At 42.8% G+C, this 15,147-nt stretch overlaps 1 protein-coding gene across 2 annotated transcripts in view; it reads left to right on the plus strand.

Annotated features, from left to right (window-relative positions):
- Positions 1-15,147, plus strand: part of LOC307038126 (cilia- and flagella-associated protein 337-like) — a 37,804-nt gene that overhangs the window by 1,550 nt on the left and 21,107 nt on the right. The window contains exons 2-9 of one of the 2 annotated variants that reach the window (XM_079679421.1): positions 1,045-1,140; positions 2,152-2,460; positions 4,540-4,713; positions 5,189-5,272; positions 5,419-5,511; positions 5,762-5,933; positions 10,989-11,156; positions 13,408-13,556. In XM_079679421.1, coding sequence (XP_079535547.1) covers positions 1,060-1,140; positions 2,152-2,460; positions 4,540-4,713; positions 5,189-5,272; positions 5,419-5,511; positions 5,762-5,933; positions 10,989-11,156; positions 13,408-13,556 — 1,230 coding nt within the window. In that variant the 5' untranslated portion in view covers positions 1,045-1,059. Of the gene's footprint in view, positions 1-1,011; positions 1,141-2,151; positions 2,461-4,539; positions 4,714-5,188; positions 5,273-5,418; positions 5,512-5,761; positions 5,934-10,988; positions 11,157-13,407; positions 13,557-15,147 lie in introns of those variants that run through there. The other variant, XM_079679420.1, reaches the window with a different exon arrangement.

Here is a 15,147-nt window from a genome sequence, read left to right on the forward strand (position 1 = left end):
AAGCAGCATTTATATTAATACCAGGGTTGGGAGGGTTATTTTAAAAATGTAGTGTAAATGAAGAAATACCGACTTGTTCTGTGACAAGCAGCTGGCATCAGTCTTTATCTGAATATAAACATATCTGTTGCTGCAGTCTTACATTTGCTGACACTGTAAATAATCAGGATCCTACTGCAGATAATCAGCAGTGTAAAAAAGATAATAGCAGCAGCAGAGCGTTGTTTTTTCCTTTCACTACACACCCTGTCATCTAAATCTCCGCTCAGTTTGATGCCACTTCCAGTGAATTTGTCTCGTAAACGTTTTTGTCGGGCTGAAAATAAAAAAGGACAGATTGCCGCCCCCCCTTTGTGTTTCCCTTTTGTTGAAAGAAACTTTTTCATCATCTCACTTTTATCTCTCAGACCTCAGACAGGATTTAATCACCACACACTCACTCACTCACACACACACACACACACACACACACACACACACACACACACACACACACACACACACACACACACACACACACACACACACACACACACACACACACACACACACACACACACACACACACACACACACACACACACACACACACACACACAGGCTAATTTAACACATCCTAACTTTTATTCCTGCTGCTTCTCTCCCTGACACCAGTATTCTATTTCACATTACCTGACATAACAGAGACTTGACATGCTTTGGCAATCTGCCTCCTCCTCTTCGGGAGAACTCACTCACCCCTCTTTGAAAGCCACTGAGCTGAGGGGAAATGTATGTTGAGAATGAAAAGACCTTATTCAACACAGACATGTTTGAGTGAAAAAGAGCCAACAAAAGAGCTGCTGCTGCTGCTGAGCCGCATGATTATGGTGACATGACAACCCGCTGAGAAACAGCTATAGACGGTATAGGAGAGGTATGGGATAACTCCAGCAGGGAACATCTTCTTTCATCGTGTTACACCTCGAGATGCGGGGAATCTATTATTTTCTATTGAGTCCTTTATTACTGTCCTTGTTTGGTGTGTTGGCGATTGATTGACAGGTCTGAGGTGTAACCATGGGAACGAGGATGGAGGTGGCACAGCTTGAGGAAAGGATGAACATTGAGGACTACAGAAAGCTACAGGGCCTTTTCCTGGTGAGGGTTATTATGTCAGCTTTAAAGACTTATTATGCTCTTGTGTATGGTGGCCTACAGGTGCAAACACACAACAACGGCACAAAACATTTCCATTAGGAGAAGCGCACATGCAAATGAAGAAACATCTTCACCAACTTGACGAAACATGCCCAGCGTTGATCTGCTATAAGCTAACTAGCTTATTGTGGCTAATCCTCAACAAGCGCTTCGTTCCAAGCTGTGCGCATCACTATGTAGCGTCCCCGTTTCCGTTATATTTGAAGCTTCTTGCATGTTTTAGTATTTGCAGTGTTTCATTTTTGCAGCGCTTTTAGTCATCGTTTTTGAAAGTGCAGTCATTTTCAACTATCGGAAGTGTTTTTGCACCTGTCGGCCACCGTATTTAACTCATGCAGAAAATACTTAAAGGTGGGGTAGATAAGTTTGAGAAACCGGCTCGAGATACACTTTTTGTTATATTCCATGGAATGCTCTTAACATCCTGATAGCAATGAATATCTGAAGTGCTTTGACAAAAAATACATAAAAAAATGTCTTCTGTGGAAGCCGTGGCGCTGTAAAAAGCACGACCAATCATTTGAGCCGGCCCGGCTAAAGTAACTGGATGGCCTGCCTGCCTGTCAGCCTTCCATCTGTGCACAAACTTATCTCGTGCCCTCATTGGTGATGTGCGCGTTCGTGTGTGTTGGAGGAGGGGCTCTGTAAGGAAGTGGCAGATTTTTTCCGGTTGTGTATTTTCAAATTCTAGCGCACTCAAGCTCGTTTCTCCAAAATTACATACCCCACCTTTAAAGAAGAGTGTTATAATGTATACTATACATCTGCTTACTACATTACCTCAAGGTCTCATATGACATTTTGTACAAACAAGAGAAGAGCTTGTTGTGTTCGAATGCTAACAAGAGTTTTGTATATGATTGTGTGAAGACATCATGCAATATCTCCAGTGGTGAAGTAAAATGTATGTTTAAATCTCATCCCACCACTAATCGGCTCCTCTCTGTTCAGGACTCCTCGGGCTCTCCTCGCCCTTTGTCCAGAACTGAATTTGTCGATCTGGCTTGGTCATCGGTCGGTCGTGGTTCTAAAGAGGAATACGGCCTCCTGTTTGACAGCGTGGTCTTCACTCAGGAGCACGGCAGCCTCCTTCTGGACGTCGATGCGATAAAGGAAGAGGAACGCGTCGATTGGGGAGGCCTGTCATCCTTTTTGCTACAAGAGCTTTCTGATAAAGTGAAGAACAGCAGAACCAGAAGTGGGCCTCGCTGGAAGCCAGTGCGCACTTTGACCTGTCCGCATCGAGACCCGGTTCAAAAGGTAAGAGGTCACTGATGAGAAGAGTTTGTTACGCTGCAATAGATTAAAAAAAATGGGCAACATGTGATAACCCTCGTGTTATCTGAAAAACATTCAGACAATGACTGACTGGAGAATCCAACGTTTTGCTGACTGGGGGAAAATCCCCATTATTAAACATTGTGCGAGAAAGGTATTAGGGTCTTGCTCATCAAAATGGCCCACCTTTTTTTGAGATAAATGGCTCTGGACTCCTTTAAGTTTAATATCTATCAATTAATATGGAAATGAAGCAGGCCGGTAAAAAGCGCCGACTGCTGTGGATAAAGTGATGGCTCACCACTTTAATCTTTGAATCCTGAGAATGTCAAAATGTCACAATGTTGTGTAAGTTGTTTTTCAAATGGTTTGAAGGTTTTGACCCCTCTAGCTCGGACCAGTTTCTAAAGAATTGGGCTTAAAGGACTCTTCAGTATGTTGTGTCAGTAAAGCGTGGCACAACAGGAGCAGGGTAGTGCAAAACATATTTAAGGTTGCACTCATTCATATTTTTGTATATAACATGTAATGCCCCTTTCACACCAACGCGGTTCCAGGGCCGCTTCGGAGCTGGAGCTTGAAAAGCACAGTTTGTTCCTGTTCACACCGCAGCGGAGCCGCCTCTAAGCTCCGGAATCCGGTTCGTTTCAAGCACCATAAAGTTGTTGGTCTAGAAAGCAAGAACCGCACACGTCACGCTTACGTCGGAGGCGGGAGCAGGGGCAGGGGCAGGGGCTGGGGCAGGGGCAGGGGCAGGGGCAGGGGCATCAGTTTCAATGTTATACCATAGTAATTAATGCTGCAAAGCTGGGTATTTTGAGCCTGGCGCATGCAGAGGCTAACAACAGCTAGCTCTAACGCCATCGAATAGGACGTATATTTACCTTCTTTCTCCTACGGAATCGTCGTTGAAGTTGATGATGATGATTGTAAAGAACTTTTGAATGTAGCATGTAACGACTGTAAAGTTGGTAGTAAAGTTGTCCCATTTCTTCCATTTCGTTTCGACAGAGCAAAACCAAAACGAGTAGCGCTTCAATACAATCGGTTATTGTTGTTGTTGTCGATGTGAGGGGTTTCCGCGCGGTTTGGCTTTATGAAGCAGGCACGCAAACGGTTACGTCATGACATAAATGATGACGCAATGACGCAGCACCAGTCGGGCTCTGAGCGGTGTGAACAGAGTGGGAGCTGAACCGAAGAACCGGTTCCGAACCGGAAAAGCTCTAGCACGGAGCTAGAACGGGAAAAGCCTTGGTGTGAAAGGGGCATAATATGGAAGGTGTTGCTTGTAGTGAACCACTTCAGTCGGTGGAGACTAAAACTGAATTAAAATGAAAGTGAATATTTGACTTTTATGTGTCAGGTGGCTAGAAACACCAAATTAACAATAACATTTTCTCCATGTTTGCCGAAATATTAAAGTATTTGCTAACATGTTGTAAGCTAAATAGGAATCTACTGCCATAACTGTCAGTGCCCCATTTGGTTGATGTGAGAACAAAAGCCGCCCGAAACTCATACCATTATGCAAACCACTGTTGATTAATATGTAATTAGAACAATTAGAGATAAATACATGAAACACCAATCTGAGAGATCCTATCAAGCCTGCAGTCGGCTGTGGGAACTGACTCTGCAGTAATTACATTGGTAGTATATCTCAGCCCTGACCTCTTTTCTTAAGTATTAATAAACCCTTCTCCCATTAAAGATATTCAATGTCTCTTTCTCTCATACACTCTCAGCTCAAGCCCTTTTACTGCTGCTCTCAGTTCTTTTATTCTCGTAGCTTAGCCAATACAATGGCATCATTCATTAAGCCTTTTTGTGTAGCACAGAAGAACATGCACTCACTTACACTAAGAGGAAGATTTAACATGAAGAAGTTATTGAAGTGAAGCAGGAACTTCTTCAAACTGATATATATTTTGAAGAGGCTCGACAATGTTTTGGGGGTTTCCCTCTCCTGCAGTGTGCTAATTTAGGAATGTGTGCATGTCAATAGTCAGAAAACACTAAAATCTCACCCGATGCTGTTGTTTTGCGATGCCTCTCCAGGTGTTGTACCTGCACAGTTTAGGTCAGTATCTGACTGTGAGTAAAGGAGGAACTGTGTGTCTGCGGGACAGAGAGAACATGTCCCTCCTGCACACACATCGACTGCAAAACAGCACGGTCTCACCCAAAGACCTCTGGGTAACGGACATGGTGCTGCTGCACAACGTACACAAGGTGACTTTCACTCGTGATCACTTGGTACAAACACTTCGTGTTTTCCTGGTTATGTTGTGACATAGTTTAAACAAAGGTTTTGGTAAGAATTGAATAACATAAATTATTGATAAGTAGTGTGTAGTAGTTACTGGGGCAGATATTGTACGGTACAGACGCAAACAAGCATTCCTCTCGATCAATGAATTATTGATCAGTGGTTTTGGTTAATGACATTGCGGACATGAAGCCACTGCATAATGCTTAGAGAAATACACAGTCACTAATAAGACCATCAATTATTGAACATATTTCACTAGCAATTCTTTATCCCGCAGATTTGCTGGTGACAGAAATAATTTTGTTGCATAACCCACATGAAGACTTTCCAGTTTTGCATGAATAATTAGTTAGAGGAATTGCTATTTTGTATATCTATTGATACATTTATTTGCTGTTTTTCCTAATGTGTCTTTGTTTCCAATACATTTTTTAGATAGCTGTGTCTTTCACAAGTAAGGAGGTTTGTTTCTACGACATTCTGTCACACCAGGACTTCAGGTGCAAGTATAAACTCCAGGTGACTATACCCTGAGGTTTCGGTTGGTTTGCACAGTTTCTACCGTTGTATCACACTTTGGATATTGATTATCCAGTATATACCTCAGAAAAGTGTGTATTGACATGAAATAAAATAATTGCACACACATTTCTTCTCTTCTCGAGGGTTTGAGGTTTACTCCCTGGTGTTTGGATTACTGGGTGGATCCCTCTGACCCAGACCAGGCCGTCCTCACCATAGGAGACATCGGAGGACAGGTAATACACGGAATAATAAACGGTGGACCAACCACAACAGAGCAGATAGTCCGTTATTCCATAAGTGTGTGTGTGTGTGTGTTTGTGTATGTGTGTATGTGTGTGTGTGTGTGTGTGTGTGTGTGTATGTGTGTGTGTGTGTGTATGTGTGTGTGTGTGTGTGTGTGTGTGTATGTGTGTGTGTGTGTGTGTGTGTGTGTGTGTGTGTGTGTGTGTGTGTGTGTATATATGTGTGTGTGTGTGTTCCCAGGTCAGTGCTTTATATTTCACCTCAGCTCAGATCTCTTTGTTTGAGAGACTTAATGTGAGGACGGACTCAGATTCAGCAGACATCATCCAATGGGACGAGCTGGTGAGAGGAAAGCATCGCTCCTGTTACACTGTGACACACCGAGCACACACACCTGCCTGGGTCAGGAAAGGTAAGAACACACACTAACACACACACATATATATAAAGAAATCCTTTTAATGAGCCAGATCGATTTTTTCAAATGCACATAAGAATGTCGTGAAGTTTAAAATACTAACATTTACTTGTATTTCTCATCTCGTTCCAAAATGGTGGGCAAGCTCGGCATGGATTTAAGGACAGCAAAATGTCTACAAATCTTCGTCGCAAACTGAAAACCCACCTGGTTCTCTAGTACCTTGGCCCTTAATAAAAAATAAAAATAAATATCACTTAGCCCATTTGATACCAATCACTAGAACTTTGGGCTATTTCAATTGAATACATATGCATTTTTGTTGATGTTCTGGGTTTGTATATTTACGTTTTATTGCACTATTGTGAATCGCTTTCGATAAGGCGTCAGCTAAATGAAATGCATTGTAAAGCAACATGCCAAAATATCCTAAAGTTTGGGTTTCAAAATGAGTTTCATGCTGGCTAAAGGAACCCTAAACCCTACTCTTTTATTTTCAATTAGTTAGCGCGGCACTCTTTTGGGGCCTCGGGTCAAAATACGTTTTAATTCGTGGGACAGAATGAAAGCAAGGATACAAAATCATTGGGTCAGACGAAGGAGAACCGACTCTGGGCATCACAAACTCTCACCTTCACACCTGGGAGGAGAGCCACTGTCTTTGATCGCTTGCATTCTTTTTTCAGTATCTCTCACAAGAGGCTTATGCAACGGCATGAAAACGCTTGGGAGGGACACAGACACACATGCAGAATCCTGAGCCATCCACTTTATAGTCTTGCATATAGTCAGGCTTTCGACTATTGGCATAAAGTCACAGGCTGGAGGTCACGCCTCCTGAGAATCGAACGCCGTCGCTTTAGTTGTATCTGGATTGCATCATTCGCACGGAGCCCATCAGAACAGTCATTGGGCTGTTTGATAATGACTCAGCGCTCTGAGACTAGCTTGGCTGAGAGCGGGGATTCTGATAAAAGGAGGTGAAACAACATTTAAATAAGCACGACAAATGGGGAAACAAAGGGAAAACAATAAGAGGGGGAAACAGAGGAGATAGTTCCAGAACATTAAAAAGCACTGCTTAATTGAAATTTGCAGGCTGTGTGTTTGAAACAACAAGCGAGTGTGTTAAGGTCTGCTGTGTGTGTTTGGGTAGGGGAATGAGGGAGTTTGTGTGACTGTATGTGTGTGTTTGAATACCTCTGGGTGCTGGTGCTGTTCTTTTGAAGTTGTCCGCCCTGCAGTAGGGTGTGTACTATTAGACATGGCTGGTTATTTAGACCTCCAAACCTTCAGGCTCACAGGCCACCAGAGAGAAAGTGGGGGGAAGGAAACAGAGAGGAAATTAGGAGGAAATTGGGACGGACACAGATCCGTAAAGTTAAGGAAGTAGAGCTCTGAATGTGTGTCTGTGAAAGAGAAAGACACTAACATACCCTTATGTTGTAACCAAAGAAATGATCTCCAAGGACAGGATTTTAAAGCGTAGTTACAGGAGGCGGTTTGGTGGGCTATGGATTGCATGCTCTTTGCAGATGATGTCCTTCTTATATAGGGTCCTTGGTCTGCAACCTTCAGCACTCATTGGATCGGTTCACATCCAAGTCTGAAGTGGACGGGATGAGGATCAGCACCTCCTAATCTCTGAGACTATGGTTCTCAGCAGGAAAATGAAGGACTGTCCACTCCGAGTAGGGAATGAGTCCTTACTCCAAGTGAAGGAGTTCAACTATCTCTGCATCTTGTTCTCGAGTGAGGGGACAATGGAGCGTGAGATGGGCTTGGAGAATCGGAGCAGCTGGAGTCTTACGATGAAGAAAGGCAGAAGGCAAAGCAGAAGCAAAGCTCTCAATCTACTGACCCATTGTGGTACCTACTCTCACCTAGGGTCATGAACGATGGATCATGACCGAAAGGTTGCGGAAACAAGCGGCCACAATTGGTTTCCTCCAGAGGGGGGCTGGCATCTGGATGTTTGGATGGATGGATTGATGGATGGATGGATGGATGGATGGATGGCTGGATGGCTGGATGGCTGGATGGATGGTTTGATGGATTGATGGATGGATGGATGGATGGATGGATGGATGGATGGTTTGATGGATGGATGGTTTGATGGATGGATGGATGGTTTGATGGATGGATGGATGGTTTGATGGATGGTTTGATGGATGGATGGATGGATAGATGGTTTGATGGATGGTTTGATGGATAGATGGATGGATGGATGGTTGGATGGAGGGATGGATGGTTTGATGGATGGATGGATGGTTTGATGGTTGGATGGTTTGATGGATGGATGGATGGATGGTTGGATGGATGGATGGATGGATGGTTTGATGGATGGATGGATGGTTGGTTGGATGGATGGATGGTTTGATGGATGGATAGATGGATGGTTGGATGGATGGATGGATGGATGGATGATTGGTTGGATGGATGGATGGATGGATGGTTTGATGGATGGATAGATGGATGGATGGATGGTTGGATGGATGGATGGATGGTTTGATGGATGGTTTGATGGATGGATTGATGGATGGTTTGATGGATGGTTTGATGGATAGATGGATGGATGGATGGTTGGATGGATGGTTGGATGGATGGATGGTTTGATGGATGGTTTGATGGATGGATGGATGGATGGTTTGATGTTTGGATGGTTTGATGGATGGATGGATGGTTGGATGGATGGATGGATGGATGGTTGGATGGATGGATGGATGGATGGTTTGATGGATGGATAGATGGATGGATGGATGGATGGTTGGATGGATGGATGGATGGTTTGATGGATGGTTTGATGGATGGTTTGATGGATAGATGGATGGATGGATGGTTGGATGGATGGTTGGATGGATGGATGGTTTGATGGATGGTTTGATGGATGGATGGATGGATGGTTTGATGTTTGGATGGTTTGATGGATGGATGGATGGTTGGATGGATGGATGGATGATTGGTTGGATGGATGGATGGATGGATGGTTTGATGGATGGATAGATGGATGGATGGATGGTTGGATGGATGGATGGATGGTTTGATGGATGGTTTGATGGATGGTTTGATGGATGGATGGATTGATGGATGGTTTGATGGATGGTTTGATGGATAGATGGATGGATGGATGGTTGGATGGATGGTTGGATGGATGGATGGTTTGATGGATGGTTTGATGGATGGATGGATGGATGGTTTGATGTTTGGATGGTTTGATGGATGGATGGATGGTTGGATGGATGGATGGATGGATGGATGGATGGTTTGATGGATGGATGGTTTGATGGATGGATGGATGGTAGGATTGATGGATGGATGGATGGATGGTTTGATGGATGGATGGATGGATGGTTGGATGGATGGATGGATGGATGGATGGATGGATAGATGGATGGTTGGATGGATGGATGGATGGTTTGATGGATGGATGGTTTGATGGATGGTTTGATGGATGGATGGATGGATGGATGGATGGATGGTTTGATGGATGGATGGATGGATGGTTTGATGGATGGATGGATGGTTGGTTGGATGGATGGATGGATGGATGGATGGTTTGATGGATGGATAGATGGATGGTTGGATGGATGGATGGATGGTTTGATGGATGGATGGTTTGATGGATGGTTTGATGGATGGATGGATGGATGGATGGTTTGATGGATGGATGGATGGATGGTTTGATGGATGGTTTGATGGATGGATGGATGGATGGTTTGATGGATGGATGGATGGATGGATGGTTTGATGGATGGATGGATGGATGGTTTGATGGATGGTTTGATGGATGGTTTGATGGATGGATGGATGGATGGATGGATGGATGGATGGATGGATGGTCGGATTAAGCTCTGTGTTGGTAAAATCTCCCGAAATGTGCAACAATTTGATGCAGAACAAAAGAGGCTTGCTTTGATTAAGTGCTGCCCTTTTTAAAATTACAATACAAATGTGTCGTTACATACAAACCTGGCTCTAGCAGATGTTCTGTATGCCGGCCTGGTTCACAAATAACTAGATGGATGATTGGTGTGTATCGGTGAAAGAGAGGAGGCCTCATTAATCAATGATAAGTCATGCGACAGTGTCAGAAAATCCACTGATCTTTTATTTTCGCAGGCCCGAGGAAAGACGTGGAGTATGAAATGTAATCAGTCGTAATTATTTGCCCCAGCAAAGCGGCCGATCTTTTGACCTGCGACTGTCACATGCCGTCTCACAAGCCGCACTTATTTGTGCAGTATTTGAAAGCCAAGCAGCCTCTAATGGAGACATGCAGCATCCAATTTAGCTGTTTTCAATCAAAGTGTTAATTGAGACAGATGGTGATGCAAGATCCATTACATTTTCTGCAATACCAGCGAGCAAATCAAACTAATTCTATGCTGTGCTGAGCGCCTGACAATTGGTTGGTTTACTATATTACAGAAGGGCTGCGGTCAATGCACATTTAGCCCAGAGTAAATGTCCTTCAGACGTCTACTAATGAAAAACATTTTGGCATCAGAAGGGTGAAGTAACTAATGGACAGTGTGTCATCATCAAAATATGTTGCAATGTTGTTTTTAGTTGAATTTGTTGCAGTTAAAAGTACTTTATTCCCTCTGCTGGTAACTTTTGCTGCGTTATTGGGCTGCTTGGAAGACCCAGTTTTCATTTTCATCTCTTAAAATTAGTTCATTCGGAGATTGCGGAGATTAAATATGTGCAGATCAAATTTTTTATGAATTACTGTTCCCTGTCATAATGACACTTTCTCTCAGCTTCGTAACATATTCCCCTAAAGTCTGGGTATTAGATTATAGATACCTTTTGTAACAGCTGCATGTAGACAAGGCATTAATTACATACGGAATTTAAGTCAATGTACACTATAATAGGCTAACTTAAAACTAACAAAATGTAAACATATGGAGTGTGCAAAATAATTGCAGTTTCAGATTGAATTTAAATGCACAACCACAAACAATATATGTGAATATTCTTGTGATACTTGATTGTTATTCTGTAACTCCTAATTTCCTTTCACTTTCCACCTCTCTCCTGCAGTGCGTTACCTGGGTTCGCTGGAGGCCTTTGTGTCGTGCAGCACGCGGCCGCAGAGCAGCGTGGTGATTGGCTGGAGGGAGAAGGAGAGCAGGAGTCTACGAGTCACTTCCTTCTTCACAAAGAGAGGTGTGTGGGACATGGACCACCACCGTGAACTCAATCTGATAGGTGAGGACCAATGTGCAGTCAGACTTATATCCCTTACTCTTATAAAAATAATATTAATTGTAAGGGAAACTTCTGTAGCAATGGAGAGTCAGGACTCAGAGAGACACGAGGAGGGTTGGAGCTTTGATGTCAAACACTGGTGGTTTATTTAAGAGTATCGGCCGGAGACTTCACATCACAAGTCACAGCTGTCACAGTCTGACTGCACGGGAGAGTTGCCACGTCAATTCTGAAGCGCCTCTCTTTTGCTAGACCTTTTAATAGGTTCACAGAGAGTAATCAACATAGTGGGGGAGATAAACTAAACATCTGGGAACACTAGAGATAGCTTAAACATCTGGGGACACTGAATCACTTGCCTGACCCTCATGGCCTCGAAGATTACACCTTGGAGTCCACAAACACAGAGAAGGAAGTGTTCCAGCGTACTCACAACTATAAACCATTTGTGACCGAGAGTTGCTCGGTCATAAACTGGGAATATAGCTAGAGCAGCACATTCCTTAAAGGTCCCATGTCATGCTTTTCCGGTTATTACCCGTCCCCTTGTGTGTTATGAAGGTTTTTATGCATGTAAACGGTCTGAGTCAAAACCCTGTAGCAAGTAAAACTCTAACACAGAAAAGACCTCCCCAAAACGCCTCGTTGGAGATACGTCACTGTCCATTGATTCTTCCGGGTAACTCATGATGTCATGCGTGGAGCCGTTAAGTTACGTTAAGCCCCCGCTGATTGGTCCAAATTGAACAATCCACGGACTTCCTCGCACACACACTCAGTGCAAGCAGCTCTGCTGATTTCTCCTCCCTGGCTGCAGGCTGATAACAGACAGTTGGGATCGCGGCGAAATTCTCTCTGCAGACCCATTCTCACAGCGTTGATCAACCTTTTTCTTACTCAATATCAAGCCGCACTTATTGTGTTTACTTCGGCTGTGACTTTGTGTGTGCTCAGGGTGAGTTTGGATGTGTTCCGCTGTCGCTAAACAAGGAAACCACACCTCCACGGAGCTCAGCGCGATTCACAATGTCCCGACCAATCAGAGCACACTGTGCTCACAGGGAGGGTGGGGGCTGGAGCTACTGGAGCTACAACAAGCCGTTAAAGGCAGAGAGTGAAATTCAGTGAATAGTACACGTAGTTTACAGAGATGCTGTATGAGAAACCAAAGTGATTTTGGAAAATTGCACAATATAAATCTATTCTAGTAGACCTCAACAATGGAATTGTGATCAGTGGAAATGGCCATGCCATGGGACCTTTAAGGGAGATAACAGAGTCAGGGTTGGTCATGAACGTCAAAGGGCAAAAAGGTTAGATATCTTAGGAGCAAAGGAGTTCGAATTATTCCCTAACATCAATATTTTTTTTTTTTAAATAAAAGGTTATGTTTGTCCACTCAAGTTAATTTCATTTATACTTAAGCCCCAACTGTTTCTTAGAGAGTAACGAAAGAGCAAATTGGAATCCACCCAAAGAAAGAATCAAAGCTTAATGAAGGATTTGATGGCTGCAATGAATCTCTACGCTTTATAATAAATGTGTGTATGCATAAAAAAGGCTTTGGTTTTGAGACTATATTCAACCGTGCTAACCAACACAGGCATTTAATACAACACATAGACATACTGCAATTAATTAGATTCATTTGGGACGTTCTGATTGGTTGTAGCCAGAGGTGGGAAGTAGTGGAGCACAAATATTTCGTTACTGTACTTAAGTACATTTTTCTGCTATCAGTACTTTACTCCACTACTTCTTTTTATGACGACTTTTTACTTTTACTTCTTACATGTGTAACTCAAATACCTGTACTTTCTACTTCTTACATTTTCCAAACAGGCTGGTTCCTTTAGTTTGAATGTGTGTTTGGTGGCGTGATCATTATTATTTAGAGTCATTGCGTGCCTATTGATTTGAACACGATCCGTGTATCCATCATTTCCTGGTCTTCTCTAAAGAAGAGGGACCAATGAAAACGTTGTCATGTTGCCGTTGGTCACCATGGAAACATTCATTAGCTAACAATGACATTATTGTTCTATTAATATAAAGGGAGGTCAGGTACTCTTTAAAACAGCTGCTAGTTATGGGTACTTTTTACTGAAGTACATTTCAAAGCCTCTTTACTTTGACTTGAGTAAAGAAGTTTAGTCAGTACTTCTACTTTTACCAGAGTATTTTTAAACAAGAGTATCTGTACTTCTACTTGAGGAAAGGATGTGAGTACTTTTGCTATCTCTGGTTGCAGCCACAGCAGGTGTGGATCATCAGGTGTTGCTGTGGAACCCGTGTGTGACCTCGGGGCCGGTGTGTGTGCTCAGCGGACACACCGGCCCCGTCACTGCAGTCCGCTTCATGCAGGCCGAGCAACAACTGATCAGCTACTCCAAAGATAAGGTAAGAGTGTGTGTGTCTCTCTGCTAGAACAGATAATGATGAAGAGCGCTGTAATATTAATTGTGATACCTGGCTATAATTACTGCAGAGGAAGAACGCCATGGTGCAGATGATTGGAAGCCTATATCACACTGTTGCTGTTATAAGAGCTATCACTTTTTCTTTCCTCTCTCTGATGCAGAGAGGATGTTGCTGCTGTTCCTCGCCCCGCTTGTAGCTTTCTCTTTTGATTTTCATGAGATGATGAATATTTCACAAGCAATTTAAGTTCCACCTGCCTTCTGCTCAAACACCATCTGCCATTGCGAGAAACTCTAAAAGCTTTAACTCAGTTTCTTCCGGAAGATTTCCCGGAACAGTGACAGTTCTCTTGTTTTGTGTACTCAAGCAAAATGGCAGGGTTCTTGTGAGTTGTGACTAAATGGCACTGCTTGAGTTCTTCTTGGAAATTATTGTATTTTTTCTGTAATTACTTTAATTTATCCTCCAGAGACCCACCCATTCATTTGTGTCCTCTGTGGAGCACATTAGGTTTTGGCCCATTACTTTGAGGTTATACATGCCACAGCATTAAGTCCAATTGTACTCCACAGAGGACATCCTGGGCTTTTCAGACATGTGACATATGTGGGGGTGTGGCTTTGAAAAAGATCATTTCATTGTATTTCAAAATGGCGTCCATTAACACAAGCACTATTTATAGAAAGAGGTAAGTTTGTAATGTTGTAATTACCAGCGTTGTGAGGTCAATATTTTAATTAATTATAGTAAGGGAACATCTTAGGAGTTAGTGTAGTGAGTTTCAGAGCAGTGTAATAATTATTTGACCTAAAACTAAATGTTATTATGAATGTCCTCTGAGGAGGACATGGGGATTTGCTAACTTTTTATTTCCCCCCATTTTACACAACACAAATGGAGTCTACCATGGATCAAAACTAACACGTAGGTTTCTGTAGGGTTCATGGTGGATGCAGTGGGAAAACATACATCAAGTGTCAGATGTTTCTCTGCATTTCAAAAAAGGATGGAGGAGTACTACAAATGAGGGCTCAATATTTGTTGCATTGAGTTGTTGTGCTCTAATGTTGGCTAAATCAGTGGTTCAATAGATCGCGACCCGAAATTTTGAACCACTCAAATCTATTCAACAAAAAAACGTGCTGTAATATATACGCTTCGCAGCATACAATATTAATTAAAGTGAAGTACAGTGCATATATCCCTTATATCCCTTCACAGAACTAAATAATGCTTTTAAATAAGGTTTGATGAGATGATGGAATCAAAGCTGAACTGTATAACATAAAAAGGCACACATGCTGAAAACCCAACCCGAAAAGGGGGTCTGAGGGGGATTCTCCCCCAGGAGATTTTTTAGAAATACTAACATATAAACTACCCATTCTGGTACACTCTGAGAAGAAAATAAATAGATGTATTATACGACATATTAATAATATTTTGTGCCATTGTTTGTTTTTCACTTTGTTCTGACAGCTGAACTTGCTGCTCCACACAGAGAGAAGAGTAAAGAGGAGAGAGTCTGTGTGAAATAGTTTAAATTGTGGGTAAGGGCAGATAGCTCCCA

This window comes from Notothenia rossii (assembly GCF_949606895.1).
Source record: "Notothenia rossii genome assembly, chromosome: 4".
Classification (NCBI taxonomy): domain Eukaryota; kingdom Metazoa; phylum Chordata; class Actinopteri; order Perciformes; family Nototheniidae; genus Notothenia; species Notothenia rossii.